This window comes from Procambarus clarkii, chromosome 43, assembly GCF_040958095.1.
Source record: "Procambarus clarkii isolate CNS0578487 chromosome 43, FALCON_Pclarkii_2.0, whole genome shotgun sequence".
Lineage (NCBI taxonomy): Eukaryota > Metazoa > Arthropoda > Malacostraca > Decapoda > Cambaridae > Procambarus > Procambarus clarkii.
Genome location: NC_091192.1, coordinates 36003348 through 36023392, shown reverse-complemented (window position 1 = coordinate 36023392; position 20045 = coordinate 36003348). Strand labels below are relative to the sequence as shown.

Here is a 20045-nt window from a genome sequence, read left to right as displayed (position 1 = left end):
TTGAGGTGCTTCCGGGGCTTAGCGTCCCTGCGGCCCGGTCGGCGACCAGGCCTCCTGGTTGCTGGACTGATCAACCAGGCTGTTGGACGCGGCTGCTCGCAGCCTGACGTATGAGTCACAGCCTGGTTGATCAGGTATCCTTTGGAGGTGCTTATCCAGTTCTCTCTTGAACACTGTGAGGGGTCGGCCAGTTATGCCCCTTATGTGTAGTGGAAGCGTGTTGAACAGTCTCGGACCTCTGATGTTGATAGAGTTCTCTCTCAGAGTACCTGTTGCACATATTTCCCATGCATCATACTAATTTATGCATACAGTGGCACCACGATTAACAAGCAGCTCTATCTACGAGCATTTCGAGTAACGAGCGAGCCACTCATAGAACATTTGTGTCTACAAACGAACTTTTCCTCGATTAACGAGCGTTTCCGCTGGTTCTCGGACACCTTTACGACAGTTTTGTTGTTGTTTCGCAAGGCAAGTTTTCCACATGAAGAGCTCAGTGCCGGAACGGATTAAACTCCTTAATCGAGGTACCACCGTATATACAATCTAAGTATCCACTCAATTTAACAGCCTATATGGGGCTGAGCCCTAGTCGTTATTTACGGAGCTCCGTTATTTCCGAAGTCAAGTCGGGTCGGGTAATTTTTCAAGTAACATTCAGGTAGGATATATTTTATACTGTATAACTAAAATTAAATAAAGTTCATTGTGTAATTGCATTCCAATTTAGTGCCACACCGACGATTAAGCCAGTTGTTGGCTGCTGCATGGATGATGTGTGAACATGGTCTGATCAAGCCCAGATGGGTGGGAAAAAATTGATTCATTCCTTTGTATTGCAAAATATTTCATGTATCAATCAGCAAGTTAATATTTTCTCAATAATATTTTAGAGATGTGTTTTGATTTACCCTGAACAGTGCAGGTAATGTATTTTTAATGTTACAACACAGGCTGTGGCGGCCATGCCATAACAATGGCGATCGAGCCTTGTCACTGAGAGCTAGCCAAGACGAAATATTTTGAGCTCACCTATTCTCTGCTGACGATAGAATATACATTTGCAGAGACTAATATGTAGCTTTTGTTGAAAAAAATAATTAATATCTTGTAATACTATAATAAAATTGGTAAATTGACTTACTTTTAATGAAGCTGAAGATTACGAAGCTGTGAAGATTACGTCATCCTCTGCAGCGCTTGTTTTATATTGTTTATATTGTATACAGGGTACATACTGTATGTACACTTATTTTTTCAGGCATATTTTAATAGAGTATCCTTCTGTTTCTTGATGTCACTTACTGTACTTTTCCCGATGTTAAACTTTGCTGCTGGTCGTGCATGAGAATATCCTTTATCAAGTTTCTTAATTAACTCCAGCTTCTGTGCAACTGTCAGGCGCTTCCTTTGGGTAACTTTTGGCATTTTGTAAATTAAAAAGATCACAATTACAGTACAGTAATATCCTTCACAATTGAAGCTAGCCGCACGAGTTCACGGTAAACAATGGGAACACATGGCCGGCGGAGTACATACTAGGTCTGTGGGAAAAAAAATACCTAGTGCCTATACATACTATAAAAGGTATTTAATAAGAAAACAAAGACTTTTGCTTAATAAAAACTGTTTCAAAATATTTTATTAATAATAATTTACAATTTTCTTCATTAAAGTGAATCATTATAAAAGAAAATTAAGATGTAATATATGACTCTGGACGATCCAGGTCGGTGGCGGCCTGGTCGCCATGTGAGGGGACGCTGATGCCACAACAAACCCAATACCGACTGTCGGTAATATCGACTGCAGACCGGTATAGCAGGCTCCAGATACTGGGCTCCCAAACCAGTCGTTAATACCGGCAGATCGGTATAAAAGAGGCCGTTAAATTGAGTGGATACTGTATTTACACACTATATATATTTACTATCAACACACTCTGAACTCCATGAGTGTCAGCTGCCACACCCTCACTCCTCCAACATCTTTCTCGCCAACATTGCTCCTCCCACCATACTGTTATTGTTTTTATTACACTACACATGTTATGTATACCTATCTACATGTTTTATTTACCAGAACTATGCAAGTAAGCCGGTATTGTGTCCAAACTTTACAGTGGCCACCATACACTACATGAGAAATCAAATAAATGCCATGTTATGGAATGTGGAATAGGAGAACATAGACCTCACACAACCTATATATTATGTGAGAAATCTTTAAAGAATTCTGATAAAGAAAGAGATCTAGGGGGTGGTTCTAGATAGAAAACTATCACCTGAGGATCACATAAAGAATACTGTATTGTGCGAGGAGCCTATGCCACGCTTTCTAACTTCAGAATTGATTTTAAATACATGGATGGCAATATACTAAAGAAATTGTTCACGACTTTTGTTAGGCCAAAGCTAGAATATGCAGCGGTTGTGTGGTGCCCATATCATAAGAAGCACATCAACAAACTGGAAAAGGTGCAAAGACATGCTACTAAGTGGCTCCCAGAACTGAAGGGCAAGAGCTACGAGGAGAGGTTAGAGGCATTAAATATGCCAAAACTAGAAGACAGAAGAAAAAGAGGTGATATGATCACTACATACAAAATAGTAACAGGAATTGATAAAATCGATAGGGAAGATTTCCCGAGACCTGGAACTTTAAGAACAAGAGGTCATAGATATGAACTAGCTAAACACAAATGCCGAAGAAATATAAGAAAATTCACTTTCGCAAACAGAGTGGTAGACGGTTGGAACAAGTTAGGGGAGAAGGTGGTGGAGGCCAAGACCGTCAGTAGTTTCAAAGCGTTATATGACAGAGTGCTGGGAAGACGGGACACCACGAGCGTAGCTCTCATCCTGTAACTACACTTAGGTAATTACACTTAGGTAATTACACACGGTGAGGCTACCTCGATTCTCTCCCTCCCTCCCCTCCCTCACCACAATTCTAACTCCAACAATACTACGCACATATGTACATGGGTATACACACATTGTATATACCCATGTACAAATGTGTTCACCATAGCGAACCACAAAGCTAGTAAGATGAGCAAAACAGGAGTTGCTGCCACACACACACAGTGAGGCTACCTCGATTCTCTCTCTCCCTCCCTCTCTCACCACAATTCCTCCTCCTACAATACTACGCATAGTGCTTATTATCACCACAATCCTGTTGTTATCACAATACTGGTCACTAAATCCTGTAAATGAATAATTGACCACAAGTTTATTTTGTAAAGGAACCTGGGAAGTCGTTTGAAGATTCCCAGATGGACGAAATAATACTGTGGTGCTGTGGCTAGCTCTGCAAACATCGTGAACAGCATTGAATCACCGATATTTGGACATTGTACACAGTCATTATCACACTCGGGCTCTTCTGTAATATTATCATGGCTAAATAATACAAGTTGTATATATATTTTGACATTATTAGGTGATGCTGTGGTCACAAGCTGAACAGCAGTGCTGTGAGTACATGCTGTGTGCACCAGCCTTGGTTGCTCACTCAGTACTGAGGCTCTCACACCCGGGAATGTGGCCCACGAATTTTTTTTAAAGATGGCGTCTGCTTACAAAAGCCCTGAGGAAGCTGATGTAAACCCGATGTAGCCGCAGGAGTTTTGAATGGAGTTTTGAGTTTGGAACGGGAAAAATATAAATGTCTGGTTTACGCAACACGCCTCCGAGTGAGGGCCTGCAGGTGCGTTGCGCAGTTTAAGGGTTAAACTTGTTCAGCCAGCCCTTACTTACTACTGATGGCTTGTCAGTTGATCTGGCATTTTTTTCCAAGCTCTCGTAAATCTTTAATGACCTTACCAATGAATAATTCATAGTTTTTACACAATCTGTTTAAGAATTTTATTTGTATTGTTAACTGTACAAAAAAAAAATAATTCTATTAAATTTATGATTTTTAACTTTGCAAGCTTTTACCCCACAGAGCTGAAGGGTGTACAAAGCACTGTCGTGTCAAACAAGAGGACCAACTCTTTACAATTGGAACTGCTACTTTTGACAGTCTTGTAGATCTTGTCAAGTACTATGAACGTAACTTCCTTTTCCGTCATGTGAAGTTGCGGTATCCTGTGACGGAGCATGTTATGCAGGGATTGTTGGAACAGGTAGGTATGCTTATTTTATTATATCAAGTTTATTCATGTATCTATATAATTTATCTATATACAATGCAGTGACATCTCCACAATCTTGTCTGCATCATTTCAAACCCTCTCTGGATTTCTGCCTACTGCATTTGAATTTTTTTTTTTATCACCAAATGTTACGTGATTTTTCTAGGGGGAGCCCCTTCCGCTCCCCAGAGCTATCCGGGGTGATATGAATGTATTAGACCCTGGCATCAGTCAAGCGAATGGAGTTCTAGGCCTACTGAGGACCACGAGCCAGAACCTGACCCCCCTCCCCCCACCTCTGAGAGAGGCACGAGGAGCAATGGCCTATAGAAAACCTCCTGTGGTTGGAAGCATTCTGTTTCTGCCATTGACTGGGTCTGGCTTCCAGATAGGTAGGCACCCCAAAAGAAACCCTATCTGGTTAACAAATTGCTACAGAAAGCTGAACTGTTGGACAGAACTCCCCAAACGGAAAACGATCAGCCGAGCATGACGTCACAAATGTCACCATGCTGCTGTTTGTGCAGCTCCTCCCTCCCCAGGAGAAGGAAGGGAGGGATATATCCCCTTTGTTATGTCCAATAATCCACTTGTAAACCTCTATCATGTCACTCCTAGCTCTTTGCCTTTCCAATGAATGCAATTTAAGCTTTGTTAATCTTTCTTCATATGAAAGATTTTTAATTTGGGGAATTAACTTTGTCATCCTACGCTGGACACGTTCAAGTGAATTTATATCCATTCTATTGTACAGTGACCAAAACTGAACTGCATAATCCAAATGGGGCCTAACCAGAGCAAGATATAGTTGAAGAACAACACCAGGTATCTTGTTACTAATGCTTCGATTAATAAATCCCAGTGTCCTATTTGCCTTATTGCGAACATTCATGCATTGATCTTTTGGTTTTAAATTCTTACTAATCATAACTCCCAGATCCCTTTCGCAATCCGACTTCGCAATCTCAACATCATCTAGCTCGTATCTTGTAACTCTATCATCATTACCTAGCCTCAAAACTTTACATTTATCAGCATTAAACTGCATCTGCCAATCCTTTGACCATTTCAAAACCCTATTTAGAGCAACTTGAAGTGATAGTGAGTCTTCTTCCGTGTTAATTTCCTTACCGATTTTTGTATCATCTGCAAATTTGCAAGTGTTGCTACTCAAACCTGAATCTAAATCATTTATATATATTATAAACAACAGAGGTCCCAGGACAGAGCCTTGAGGCACTCCACTTACAACATTTTCCCACTCTGACTTATCCCCACATCGTTAAGTCCGTTGCTGTTTGCAGATTCTGCGGTTGTGAAGTATCTGCAGGTGGCTTCGTCTAGCTGTCGCCCTATGTGTGACTTGTTGGTTCTCCGGGGGTGACTGTGGGGGTCTTTCCCGGAAAGGTCGTGTCAAGGTTCGGGGTTCCTTCGGTCATGGTATGTCAGTGGTGCCAGTTTTGGAACCGACATTGCCTTCGGAGCAGTCGGCACGGTGATCGCTCTGCTCGTGGGTTGGCTTCTCGTAAGGGGCGTCGGCCCCTTTGCGGGGAGGGATATTCGCAATAGGAGGGAGGCTCGCACTGTTTGCGTGCGCCTGGTCCCACAATTTGTGGGCATTTCAGGTCGTTTCCTTCAGCCTGTGATGGAGTTGGGTGGCTCCTCCTCCTTCGGGGGTTTTGGGGTTAGCAGGGCAGGCCTGTTCTCTTGTGCTCTGTCAGGTCATCTTGGAATGGGTGTGCTTGGGGGTGGTCGAAACGACCTCGTCCCTCAGATGGATTTCCCACCTCTTTCCTATCCCGAAATCGAAATATGTGGCTCTGAGGGTCATTCTGGATTTGTCCTTTCTGAACCCCTGGGTTTTTTGCCCCTCCTCTCGGATGACTACTCTGTCCCAGGTCTGGCTTCTTTCTGAGCCAGTTGCTTGGATGGTGTTTCTGGACCTCCGGGACGCGTACTGGTATGTCCCGATTTATCCTGGGCTCATGGACTGGCTTAGTTTTGTTGTTGGGCAACAAGCTTACAGCTTTCGTTGCCTTCCATTCGGCCTAAATCTTGCACCTCATGTTTTCACACGCCTTACCTGGGTCATGGTGACCCTCTTTGCATTTGCTAGGGGTTCGGGTTCTGGCCTACCTCAACGACTAGCTGGTGTAGGCTCCCAGCCGGTCCACGTGTCTGCTCGCCAGGGGTTTGGTTCTTTCCCAATTCGCCGTGTTCAGGTTCTTGGTGAAATGGAGGAAGTCCCATCTGGTTCCCTCTCAGGTTTGGACTTGGCTGGGTTTTGTGGTGGGTCTCTCGGGCTTCCTTCTTGTCTCTCCCTCCTGCGTCATTGCTGCGGCTGCGGTCCCCGCCTTTGGCTGTTTCTGGGGGCTCCAGGGTCACTTGTCGGTTGTTTGATCAGCTGTGTGGGAGACTGAACTTCACTGTGCTGGTTTACCCCGACGCAAACAGCCTGTCCTGGTTCATGCCCCTTTCCACGGAATGGACAGTCATTGCCGACTCGTTCAGTTGGCTCTGTAGGACGTACAAGCATCTTCGCGTGGTCCGAAGTGTCTCCCGGTTTATGTGGAGCCCTTCCCCGACTGCGAGGCCACCGGGGTTAATGCCTTTCAGCAGGACTGTTAGAGGTGGGGTTACTTTTACTTCTTTCCCCCTGTTGCTTTGGGTTCTTGCTCGGTTGGAGACTTATAAGGGGAGAGTTGTCCTGTTGGCCCCTTGGTGGCCGGCCCAGCCTTGGTTTCTGGCACTGCTTGCTCAATGTCCGAACCCAGGGACTTTTCCGCGGCTTAGCCTCTTCCAGCAGATCGGTCCAGTCCAGTATGTGGCTGGTTTGATCTTCTCCTCTGAACTTCATGTTTGGTCTTTCAGATGCGGGTCCATCACCACTTGTATGGTGATCAGGTAGCTTCATTGATGGTGTCCCACCAGTGTCTTACATCTCAACGGCAGTATGAAGTTTCCAGGTGGTCCTTTTGTCATTTTTATGTCTCTTCGTAGGTTGTCTTCGGTTTCAGATCGGATTCTTTTGTCCTATTTCTCTTGGCTGTTTTAGGACCGTCATCTTATGCTGAATACTGTTGCCTCATATTGTGCGGCGCTGGTGGAGCCACTCCTGCTTGCGTTTGGGATGGATGTTACTTCCACTTCATTTTTCAATCTGTATCCTGCGTTGTTTCACCTCCAGCCTGCTCATGCATTGCCTGAGCCATCCTGGTCGTTCGACTGGGCGCTTTCTTTTCTTTCTTCTACTCTGTTTGTGGTGGCCCCTTCGGTTTGGGATTGTTTTGATAAGGATCTTCACGTGTTAGCATTGGCCTCTGGGGGTTGGGCTGATGAGCGTCATGCTCTCATCCGCATGGGTTTCTTCTCATTCAGTCCTGGTGGTAGGTTCGTTCTTTTGCAGCTGTCATCGTCTTTTCTTGTGAAGAACGAGACTGCAGCTTTCCGGAGAGGTCCTTGGGTGGTTTATGCATGGTTTGGCAGGGGGTGCATCATGTGTTGTGTCCGGTTGCGGTTCTTAGGCTATCTGCACGCCACAGCCTCGGTGGCCGGGGACATGCTTTGGGTTGACCCGATTACCCTTCTTCCCTGTTCTAGTGCTTGAGTCTCCCAGGTCGTTCGTATGATTATTCAGTCCAGCCAGCCTGCGGTCTATCCTCATGCCCGTGAAGTTCGCAAATTTGCTGCTTTAGATGCCGTTTTTGGCAATATGTTTTGGGCTGACATTCGGGCACAAGGGTTTTGGAGGTCAAACAGGGTCCTGGCCTCTCGGTACCTCATTAATGTTCCTGGCCCTAATCGGGCATGTGTCGCTTTGGATTTGCAGGTTGCAGCCAGTTGTCTCGACTTTGAGTTAAGGTGTGGCCGCTACCCGGGTATGTCCCTCCTTTATTTTTCTGTGGTTAGGTAGCTCCGGGGAGCCAGAGGGGCTCTCCACAGAAAACCAGAATTGAATGTAATGAAATGCCATTTTCTGGGCGAGTCCTGGAGGTTCCCCAGCAACCCTCCCTCTCTCCCTTCAGTGGTATTCGCATTTTATATATTCAGCCTTAAAACTGGGGTTGGATGGCCGGTGTGGGGTCTGAGACTCCCCCTTTTCCTCCTGGTGAGGGGGAGAATTGTGCAAACAGCAGCGTGGAGGCAGTTGTGACGTCGGGATTGTTTGCTTATGTTCAGATTGAGAGTTCTTCTTGATAGTTCAGTTTTTGGTAGCAATTTTTAACCAGGTGGTGTTTGTTTTGGGACGCCTACCTTTCTGGGTGCCTAACAAAGTCGATGGCAGACATGGAATGCTTCCAACAACATAGGGGAGTTTTTATAGGCCCTTGCTCCTCGCGCCTCTGTGAAGGGGCCCAGGTTCTGGCTTGTGGATTGCGGTAGTCATAGAACTCCAATTGAATTGACTGATGTCATGGTCTAATACATACACATCAGCTTGGTAAGCTCCATGAAGCCTCCAGTACTCGCCTAGATAATGGCGTTTCATTACATTCAACACTGGTTTTCAGGCGGGAGATCCTATGGCTCCCCGAAGTTATCCAGGCTGATATGGATAACCTAACTATTTTGCATCAGTCGATGTGGGTGGAGTTCTAGGCCTACCAGGGACCACGAGCCAGAACCTGGCCCCCCTCACAGAGGCATGAGGAGCAATGGCCCATAGAAATGCACATGTGATTTGAAGCATTCTATATATTCAATCAACTGGGACAGGCACCCCAGAAAGGTAAGCATCACAAAACAAACCCCTATTCTGGATAAAACAATGAAAATCGCCAAGCGAATGGACAGAACTCTCCGAAAGAAATATGAGCAAACAAGCATGACGTCACATGAGCCACGCTGCATGTCTGTGCAACTCCCCCGTTTCCAAAAGGGGAAAGGGGGAGCCCCAGACCCACGCGCCGGCGATCTACACTTCAGTTCCTCGGCTGATGGAATCATGTGTAGTTGTGTGGCTCCAACTCCAGTCTTCTCTGTGTTGTTATTGGTTTCAGTACTGCTCTTACGGTGGCATGCGAGTTGGGAGTAATTTATCAGGTACTCGGGCTACATGTGCTTAGGGTCACCCTCCCTGAATGCCCTGTAACTACTGCCCTTGGGGCTTGGGGTTCCCTTTCACAAGTCACCTTGGGACTATCTCTGTTGGCATTTCGCTGCTTGGCGTTTGACCGCCCCGAGTGTGTGTGTGTGTGGGGGGGGGGGGAGGGTTTCCGCCCATGTTTGCCTTGGGGTAAGTGGTAGTTATGGCACTGGTGGGGTGCGGGATATTGCATAGCTAGTTTTCACCTTTGACAGCAGCCAGATCTGTTCTTTTGGAGTGCATTGTTCTCTTGGGACTTTTTCTTTCTTTTTCTTTTTGCCTGGTGGGGGGGGGTCCTGCCTTGTGTTCTCCCTTCCCCTTATCTTAGGGTCGTTAGCACCTCCTGCTTCGCCCTCGTGAGTGAACACTTCCCGTGAGTTCAGCTTTTAGCGGTTTGCTTGGTAGTTTGGGACGCCGGTTAGCAGTACCCTGCCTGGGCTAACTCTTAGCAGACCCAGTCTAGGGGCCCTGGGAAACTATGCGGGGGCACTCGGGTCCACTGGGTTATGATCTCAGTCTGCAGGAGAAACGAGTCTCCCCTTGAGAGTTATTCTGCCAGGCCAGACCTAACTAAAAGGTTAAGGAGATATAGACCTGAATATTTATATAATATATAGTAAACACTCGATTGAATTTGACAAATAGTTTACAAGTATGGGCAGCGAATAAGAATATAAATAAATGACTGGTTATGAGATGTGGAAAATTTGCTGAGGGTGTGAGGCTCCCTTCTGAGGACGTTGACCTCACTTGAGCACCAGAAATCGTTAAGGGGATGTCGCGCTCCGTTGAGCTCCTGTTAGAGAAGAACCCCCTGGTTGATATACCTTCTAGAGGAAGGAAGTGTGCAGATGTTTCAGCTGTGGAATCAATCTGGAAATGTGTGGGCTCAAGTCCTGGATGGCAGGAAGAGTTGTGAAGCCGTCCTGAAACAGTTTCGTGGGCAACTGTGTGAGCGCCCTGGTCAAGCGTCGACGAGTGAGCATCCTCGCAGGAAACAATTTTGTGGTAAGCACATTTTAACCAGTTAATGGTGATTGCCTGTAGTTGGTCGTGTGCCCAGCGGCCGTAGCAGGTGTTTATTGATATGTTAGGCAAATAGGTGTGATGCTGAGCCCCTCTCTGAGAGTAGGAAGCGTACAGGATGATCTCCTGAACTAGTATAAGCACTCTACGGATTTTGGGTTGGTTTATCCATAAAGGATGGGCAACCGACAATGACAACACCGTAAAAGTGAGACCCCTGTGTCCCCTCTCGTGTTGTGCGAGTTTGAGGGGTTACTCTGTCTCCTCTTCTCAGGGCGATGCTCGTTGTTTTGCCTCCGTCGTGCTGTCCGTTGGGTCAGTGAGACATTCGACCCTGAGTCCTGCGAGGTTTGTTGCTAGTTTGTGGCTCCAATCCCCAAATCTGTTGATGCCCTCCCCCCCCCCCTCCCCACCCCCGCTTCCGGCTCCAAGGCATCTGAGGGCTTTAGGGTTGGGGTAGGGTTTCGATGTTTGAGACTCGGGCAGATTCGGGGGTTGCCCCTTCCGGGATTGCGTCGGAGGCGTTCCAGTCTGTTCCTCCTCCTGTAGGAAGTGGCGAGTGGGTCCGCTCTCTTCCTGCTATTTAGGCCACCCTGGCTTTTTCTTGTGAGGCCGGGGCTTTGGAGGACGACTTGCTCCCGGGGCCTGACGTGGTGATTCCCGGGGTTGGGGAGGAGCAGACTTGGAGGCCTTGGGCCTTTTTGGACCTGAGCCATCCTGTTCTGGGGCAGGGTGCTCTTTTCTGTATTCCTTTCAGTTTGTTGTGGCCCCTTCGGTTCCTGGGGGTCCCTGGGATTGTTACTGCTTGGTTTGTTGGCCAGGGTGCTTCTTTTTATATCCATTTGCGGCTCTCCGCTGTTCTTTGCGCCACGGCCTCTGTGGCCGGGGCTGCGCTTTGGGTTGATCCGGTTTCCCTTTTTCCCTATTCTCGGGTTCGGCTCTCTCCGGTTGTCCGCTGGGCGTCCTGTCTAGCTGGCCTGCGGTCTCTCCCTGTGTGCTTGACGTTCCTAGGTTTGTTGTTCTTCTGTCGTCTTTGGTGGCATGTCTTTAGCTGACATTTGGGCACAGGGTTGTTTTGGCGGTCGCGCTGGGTCCTGGCTGCATGCTCCCTCAAGTATGTTACTGGGCCTAGGCAGGCCTGTGTCGCCTTGGGTTGGCTGTAGCTGCCTGTTGTCTCGACTTCGTGTTGTGGTGTGAGCGGTGACTGCCTCCCGGATGTGTCCCTCTGTTTTCGGCTTTGGTGATGTAGCTCCGGGGAGCCGTAGGGGCTTCCCCCAGAAAACTAGCGCTGAATGTAATGAAAAGCCATTTTCTGGGCGAGTCCTGGAGGCTTCCCGGCAACCCTCCCTCCCTCCGGTCAACGTTTTTTTCTGCATTTTTGTTATCCAGTCTCAGAACTAAAGTATTGATCGCCGGCGCGAGGGGTCTGGGGCTTCCCCTCCCCCTTCTCCCTCCAGGGGAGGGGGGAGCTGCGCAGACATGCGGTGCGGCTCGTGTGATGTCATGCTTGTTTGCTCGTTTTTCTTTTGGGGAGTTCTGTCCACTCGTTTGGCAATTTTCGTTGTTTTAACCAGAATAGGGGTTTGTTTTGTGGCCTTACCTTTCTGGGTGCCTGTCCCGGTCGATGGCAGATATGGAATGCTCCAAATCATATGTTCATTTCTCTGGCCCATTGCTCCTCATGCTTCTGTGAGGGGGGCCAGGTTCTGGCTCGTGGTCCCCAGTAGGCCTAGAACTCCACCCACATCGACTGATGCAGAATAGTTAGGGTATCCATATCAGCCTGGGTAGCTCCGGGGAGCCTCTGGGACTCGGCCAGAAAATGGCGTTTCATTACATTCAATGCTGGTTTTTAATATTCTAATAATAAAAAAATTGTTAGAATATTATTTGGCTATTAAAATCACAAGTACAGGTATAGCAAAAAAAATGAGAAAATACAATCTTCTGAAAATTTCACAGTGAAGACTTGAGAATGGTCCAGGACGGACCTCAACGTCGTCGTCCCTTCACATTCTAGTGTGTGGTCTGGTCAACATACTTTAGCCACGTTATTGTGACTTATCGCCTTCACAGTGAATACCGCCTTGATCCAAATACAGTACAAATCGTGGAGAGGCAATCAGATGGGAAAAATTGTATATTATTTGGAGGAGTTTGTTAGAGGTTCAGATTTTTTGGATTACACTGTATAGTTATATTGAGTTTTACAATTTATTGAGGTTTGTCTTGTAAGTTCCATTGACAATAAAATATATTTTATTAGTATCATTTACGTTCCAAATTTGTGAAGTCATTAAAATTGCAAATGTATAAAGTATATAACATACAGTATTAATATTTATGAATATCTTTTAGGATCAAGTTGGACCCCCACAGCCTGGTGGTTATGTAACATACATCAGCAATGTAAGTTCTTCAGGTTGTTGACTATGCAAATACAGAGTACCACTTAGTTTCCGAACCCCTTGGGGATGAGACCCATTGATTAAAATGTAAGTTCGTAAACGAGAAATAGAGGGAAAAAATAAACTAGAAATGTAAAAATAAATGTTTCCGAAAAATTTAGGAAAAAACTCTAGGGAAAAAAATTGACAGGTTCATAGGTTAAATGCGACCGTATTTTGTTTGTACTCGCCAATAAGTGAAGTCCTGATCTGCTTTATAAAAGTCCTTAATTGTTCCTAGCTGATTATTAAGACGTCTGGCAAACATCCTCTGGTTATTACCAGCCAGTCAGTCAGCCAGTCAGCCAGCCAGTCAGTCAGTCAGTCAGTCAGCCAGTCAGCCAGCCAGTCAGCCAGCCAGTCAGCCAGCCAGTCAGTCAGCCAGTCAGCCAGTCAGCCAGTCAGCCAGCCAGCCAGCCAGCCAGTCAGTCTCCCTCCCTCCCTCTCTGCTAACGGGTCAAGTGTGTTAGGCTTATCTTCGGGAGTGAACTGGTCTCTCCCCCACCACCACCAACCCCCCCCCACGTCCCATACTCTCTCTCAAAGGTCACACGGTCCGCGTGACTGTCCCTCCCTGCCATCCAGCCTGCCTCCCTCACTGCCTGCCATCCAGCCTGCCTGCCTGCCTTTCCCTCCCTCCCTCCCTAATTCTCACTACTTCCCTCCCTGCCTACCTCCTAGCATCTCTCCCTACCTCCCCCTCCTTCCCTAGCATCTCTCCCTTTCTGACTAGTTCTCCCCCTCTCTCACTGATTCTCCCCCTCTCTCACTGATTCTCCCCCCTCTCTCACTGATTCTCCCCCCTCTCTCACTGATTCTCCCCCCTCTCTCACTGATTCTCCCCCCTCTCTCACTGATTCTCCCCCCTCTCTCACTGATTCTCCCCCCTCTCTCACTGATTCTCCCCCCTCTCTCACTGATTCTCCCCCCTCTCTCACTGATTCTCCCCCCTCTCTCACTGATTCTCCCCCCTCTCTCACTGATTCTCCCCCCTCTCTCACTGATTCTCCCCCCTCTCTCACTGATTCTCCCCCCTCTCTCACTGATTCTCCCCCTCTCTCACTGATTCTCCCCCCTCTCTCACTGATTCTCCCCCTCTCACTGATTCTCCCCCCTCTCACTGATTCTCCCTCTCTCTCACTGATTCTCCCCCCCTCTCTCTCACTGATTCCCCCCCCCCTCTCTCACTAATTCTCCCCCTCTCTCTCACTGATTCCCCCCCCTCTCTCTCACTGATTCTCCCCCCCTCTCTCTCACTGATTCGCCCCCTCTCTCTCACTGATTCCCCCCCCCTCTCTCTCACTGATTCTCCCCCCCTCTCTCAATGATTCTCATCCCCCCTCTCACTGATTCTCCATCCCCCTCTCTCACTGATTCCCCCCCCCTCTCTCACTGATTCTCCCCCCCCCTCTCTCACTGATTCTCCCCCCCTCTCTCACTGATTCTCCCCCCCCCCCTCTCTCACTGATTCTCCCCTTCCTCTCTCACTGATTCTCCCCCCCCTCTCTCACTGATTCTCCCCCCCTCTCTCACTGATTCTCCCCCTCTCTCGCACTGATTCTCCCCCCTCTCTCACTGATTCTCCCCCTCTCTCACTGATTCTCCCCCTCTCTCTCACTGATTCTCCCCCTCTCTCTCACTGATTCTCCCCCTCTCTCTCACTGATTCTCCCCCTCTCTCTCACTGATTCTCCCCCTCTCTCACTGATTCTCCCCCTCTCTCTCACTGATTCTTCCCCTCTCTCTCACTGATTCTTCCCCTCTCTCTCACTGATTCTCCCCCTCTCTCTCACTGATTCTCCCCCCCCTCTCTCACTGATTCTCCCCCCCCTCTCTCACTGATTCTCCCCCCCCTCTCTCACTGATTCTCCCCCTCTCTCACTGATTCTCCCCCCTCTCTCACTGATTCTCCCCCTCTCTCTCACTGATTCTCCCCCTCTCTCTCACTGATTCTCCCCCCCTCTCTCACTGATTCTCCCCCTCTCTCTCACTGATTCTCCCCCTCTCTCTCACTGATTCTCCCCCCTCTCTCACTGATTCTCCCCCTCTCTCACTGATTCTCCCCTCTCTCACTGATTCTCCCCCTCTCTCTCACTGATTCTCCCCCCTCTCTCTCACTGATTCTCCCCCCCCTCTCTCACTGATTCTCCCCCCCCCTCTCTCACTGATTCTCCCCCCCCTCTCTCACTGATTCTCCCCCCTCTCACTGATTCTCCCCTCTCTCTCATACTGCCTCCCACCTAAGCTCTCCCATCCATCCACCCACCAGTCAGCCATCACTGACACAGTGCGTGCATTTGGAGCCGACGTGGTGCACAGATGTTTATTGATTGTGCAGATATGTAAAACAAAGGTGCAGAATGAACATTCCAGCCTTATGACAATTCAGAATAATAGGAATAATAGGTCGTGAATCTGTGAAGTCACAGTGGGCAAACTGGACCATCTCCCACCCACCACCACAGGCCAGCGTGACGCTTGGCGGACCCCTTCCTACCCGAACGAAGTTCGGGTAGCATGACTCCCCAACCCCAATCGGGAAACTGGAAGTTTCAGATAACTAAAGTTCGGAAACCAAGTGGTGCTCTGTATACCTGCTGAAGTTACTATAAAAGACATGAAATCTGATCTGGAAATTGCTTAAAATCAAACTCTCTTGAATATAACATTTATTAAACCTCATAAACAGATTCATGTAAGAATATTAAATAGAAGATGCTGTTCTCCTCAGATCCATGTGAAGGCCAAATTTTCTTACAAAGCGAAGAGAGCGGATGAGTTGACATTCCCCAAACATGCCATCATCCAAAACGTAAACAAGGCTGATAAGGAATGGTGGAAGGGGGACTATGGTGGACTGAAGCAGCATTGGTTCCCTGCCATTTATGTTGAAGAAATTGAACCAGAAAATATTGATGAAAGAGTAATTCAAAATATTGTTAGTTGATTTGTAGCAGGAAACTCAGAGAAGATAAAAACAGGATAGGCATTAATGAGAATAGAAATGGAGAAATGTAAATACGATTGGTGGAATTAATTCCATAAAGTTCATCATACAGTACTAAAATTTATATTCTTATAACTCTGAACATTACATCATGTAATATAAATTTGTAAATACTGTATACAGCACTAGCTTTTTCAAATGATTCCATGGAGATTTCAGACTAGTAGAGTTATATTTGTAAGAAAGTGTATAAAAAAATTAGACAGTCATCATCATGCAGAATATTTCATAAATTGCTAACTTACTTTTGGTGAGTTAATGCACTCTATTAGGTGAGGTGAGGTTAGGATTGATCAGATTTTGCTTTATGGTGACTGGTCAGCCCGTCCTCCTAAGGTTTCCCAATGTCAAAAAAACTGTCATACAAAAGTGACCTTATCCTAACCTACCGGAGGACCCAAAAAAGAAAATGGGACATTGTCAATTTTGCAAGCTGCTACTATTTTTTAGAATGACAATTATTGGCCTTGGGTACATTTATATGTCAAAATGATATATTCTATTAGAAGGATGGGTTGGACTGGTAGGTTGCCATATAATTTATTAAATGAAAAATTAATGATTAATAATATATTGTTAGGACAATGCATAACAGTGAAGAGTACACTTACAGGGAGGTGACAGTCAGGTCCTGGGCAGCCAGCAGAAAGGGAGCCTCGATCTACGAGGGGCGGAGGCCTCAGTTGACCGTTTCCCTGGCGACAACCGCTGGGGCATCAAGTTCATCATCAGGTATATTAATGCCTTATTCCTCTCTCTCTCCCACCTTCTTCCCTGCCACACCCTTGCCCTTCCCTTCCTCCTTCTCTGCCACACCCTTGCCCTTCCCTTCCTCCTTCTTCTCTGCCACACCCTTGCCCTTCCCTTCCTCCTTCTTCTCTGCCACACCCTTGCCCTTCCCTTCACTTCCTCCTTCTTCTCTGCCACACCCTTGCCCTTCCCTTCACTTCCCCCTTCTTCCCTGCCACACCCTTGCCCTTCCCTTCCCTTCCCTTCCCCTTATTCCCTGCCACACCCTTGCCCTTCCCTTCCCTTCCCTGCCACATCCTTGCCCTTCCTAAGCACTCCACTGTTCTCTAACTCTTTTCTCACATTTGTTTATCATTTGCCTTAATATTTTTACCTTATCTTATTCTCATTTTGCCATTAACTTGCTTTGATCTGAATGTTCACAAATATCCATGTTCCCAGTTTATTCTTATTTTGTATTATAGTTGTTCCCACATTACATTAGTCTTGTTGACCTTGACCCTGGCATGTGGTGGGAGAGTAAACTGCAAATAAGGCCCACCTGAAGGACATGTAGATACTAATGGGTGAACCTGTAATAATTGTTGAGGTAACTGTAGTTTTAGGCACTTGCTGGTTGAGTGGTCTGTCCTAGCAGATGTACATTAGATATTTGCAAAATAACAAAGAACATAGAATATTCTTCGCCTAGATGCTAGGTGCCAATGCAACAATCTAAATAGTGGCATCTTTTCATGTAGATTAACCACTGAACTGCGCATCGCGCTTATAGGCGCTCGACGGGGGGTGCGCAACACGCCTATAGGTGCTCGACGGGGGGGTGCAACGTGCCTCCGGGGTCTTATATTTTTAGTGTATGATTTAAAACACCCACGGCTACATGGGGGTTCACATCAGCTTCCTCAGGGTTCTTGTAAACAGAAGCCATTTAAAAAAAAAAATTGTGGGCAACATTCCTGGGTGTGAGAGCCTCAGTACTGAGTGAGTAACCAAGGCTGATGCACGCAGCATGAGCTCACAGCACTGCTGTTCAGCTTATGACAACAGCATTGCCTAATAATGTCAAAATATATATTTAACTGGTATTATTTAGGCATGATAGTATTACAGAAGAGCCTGAGTGTGATAATGACCGTGTACAATGTTCAAATATCAGTGAATCAATGCCATTCACAATGTTCACAGCGCTAGCTCTATTTCGTCCATCTAGGAATCTTCAAACGACTTCATATGTTACTTTACAAAACAAACTTGTGGTCAATTATTCATTTACAGGATTTAGTGACTAGGATTGTGATAATAGCAGGATTGTGGTGATAATTAGCGCTGTGCGTAGTATTGTGGGAGGAGGAAGTTTGGTGAGGAAGAGAGGGAGGGAATCCAGATAGTGACGCTGTGTGGCAGCCACTTGTGTTTTGCTCACCATACTAGCTTAGTGGTTTGCTATGGTGAACACATATGTACATGGGTTATATACAATGTGTGTGTTTATAGTGTAATAACAGCAACAGGAGTATTTTGGGAGGAGTCATTATGGTGAGGGAGTTGGCATCGTAATCGTAGTGTCGTCTGCTGGCTGCTGTGTGATTTCTCATGCACAATGGGAGGGGAAGGACCAGGAGGTGTGGACTGAACCAGGGTCGAAGCGATCCCAACCCCAAGTCCGGGTCCCTATAAGCAAAATGGGGCAGCCGCTGGGCATCCGGGTGAACAACCAACCTAGCGCGTTGCAACAACCGAAACCTAGAATGCAACGCTTGTGCAGCCTGTACCTGAAGATCATCATCCATAGACTGGGTAAATAGAGTCACCAGCAAGCAACAGGACTCAGGGTCAAAAGTGTCACCGACCCAACAGGCTGCATGACGGAGGCAAAAACAGTGAGGGGTCGCCCTGAGACAAGGGGACCGAATAACCCTCATACTCGCATGAAGCAAGGGGGGACCCCGGGGTCACATCCATTGGACCCATGCGTCCCTTAGGGGATTCCCAGGGTCCTGAGCGTTTACTTGAAGAGGACTCGCGCTCGGGTAAACCCAGGCAGGGTACTGCTAACCGGCGCCCAAAACTACCAAACAAACTGTCTAAAGCTGAACCCCAGGGACGTGTACACTCACGGGGACAAAGCAGGGGGCACCACCAAGTATCAGGGTGAGGCCAAACACCAGTGGCAATGAGGGCAGAATCCCCCACCAAGGCAAAAGCAAAAAGAAAAACAAAAACCCCGCAAGATGACAACGTACCCCAAGGAAGAGCCGGCTGCTGTGATAGGTGACAACTAGCTACACAGCACCCTCCGCCGCTACCAGTGCGAAAACTGCCTCTTACCCTAAGGTAAACTAGGGAAGAGAAAACCAACAAGTACCCAAAGAGCAGCCAAGAAACCAAGCAGTAAAACAGACACACAGAGGCAGACCCTGAGGAACTTGTGGAAGGTAACCCCAAACTCCAAGGGCAGTATTTACTGGGCACCTAGGGAAGGGAACCCTAGGTGCATGCAGCCCGAGTACTGAGGATAACTCCTGGCTCTCGCACCCCTGGAGAACAGCAGCCACAGCAAGGCACAGCGCCACAAAAAGACCGGAGCCAGAGCACACAACTGAGCCGAGTGCCTCAGCCTCAAGAACTGGGGTGTGGATCGCCAGCACGGTAGGTCTGGTGCTTCCCCTTCCCCCTCCCGGAGAGGGGGGGGGGCTGCGCAGACAGCGGCGCGACGACGAATGATGTCATAATAGTTAGCTCGTTTTTGTTTGGGGAGTTCTATTCACTCGTTCGACTTTTGGTTGCAATTTAAACCAGAATAGGGGTTTGTTTTGGGACGCCTACCTTTCTGGGTGCCTAACCCGGTCGATGGCAGACATAGAATGCTTCCAATCACACGGGGTTTTCTATAGACCATTGCTTCCCTTGCCTCTCTGAGGGGGCCAGGTTCTGGCTCGTGGTCCCCGGTAGATCCATAAGAACTCCGTACACATGACTGATGCCAAAGTCTGATATTAGCATATCAGCCTGGTAAACTCCGGGAAGCCTCCGGGACTCAGCCAGAAAATGGCGTTTTATTACATTCAATGCTGGTTTATTTTCTGACTTTACATTGCCTGTTTCCATTTCATATTATCACATTATTGCTTTATATTTATTTTTTCCACTAGCTCACTCCTGTATTACACAGGAGTAGTTGTGCTCCATTTAAAAAAAAAATTGCATTGACTTTCATTTTGCTGATATGATTTTCTCATTGTGATGTTATCTTTGTATTTATCATATCCATATTTTCATCACAGAGAAGGTCAAAGATTATGACTTTAAATTACATGGTTGTCCACTTGTGTATGAAAGACTGTTGTGCATTACAGATTGACAGCACCAACGCTGCCTCAGGTGCTGGAGATGGGCTGCACGTCGGAGCAAGAAGCCAAGGAGTGGAAGGAGAAGATTAATTGCACGGCATCGGTTGTTGATGTGGTGAGGTTTATTCTGCTTTTGTTTGTGCTAGTGAATTCTGTTGCTGCACTTGTTTCTTTCATGAGAATGAGAGGCAGAGAAACTGAAAGAGAGAGAGAGAAAGAGAGAATTAGAGAGA

General features: G+C 47.2%; 1 protein-coding gene across 5 annotated transcripts in view; it reads left to right on the top strand.

Moving 5' to 3' along the window:
• sl (small wing phospholipase C gamma 1) overlaps positions 1–20045 on the top strand; it is a 171531-nt gene that overhangs the window by 95287 nt on the left and 56199 nt on the right. For all 5 annotated transcript variants that reach the window (XM_045738972.2, XM_069300253.1, XM_069300254.1 and 2 more), the window contains exons 15-19: positions 3958–4138; positions 12618–12668; positions 15437–15628; positions 16326–16444; positions 19819–19927. In XM_045738972.2, coding sequence (XP_045594928.1) covers positions 3958–4138; positions 12618–12668; positions 15437–15628; positions 16326–16444; positions 19819–19927 — 652 coding nt within the window. The remainder of the gene's footprint in view (positions 1–3957; positions 4139–12617; positions 12669–15436; positions 15629–16325; positions 16445–19818; positions 19928–20045) is intronic.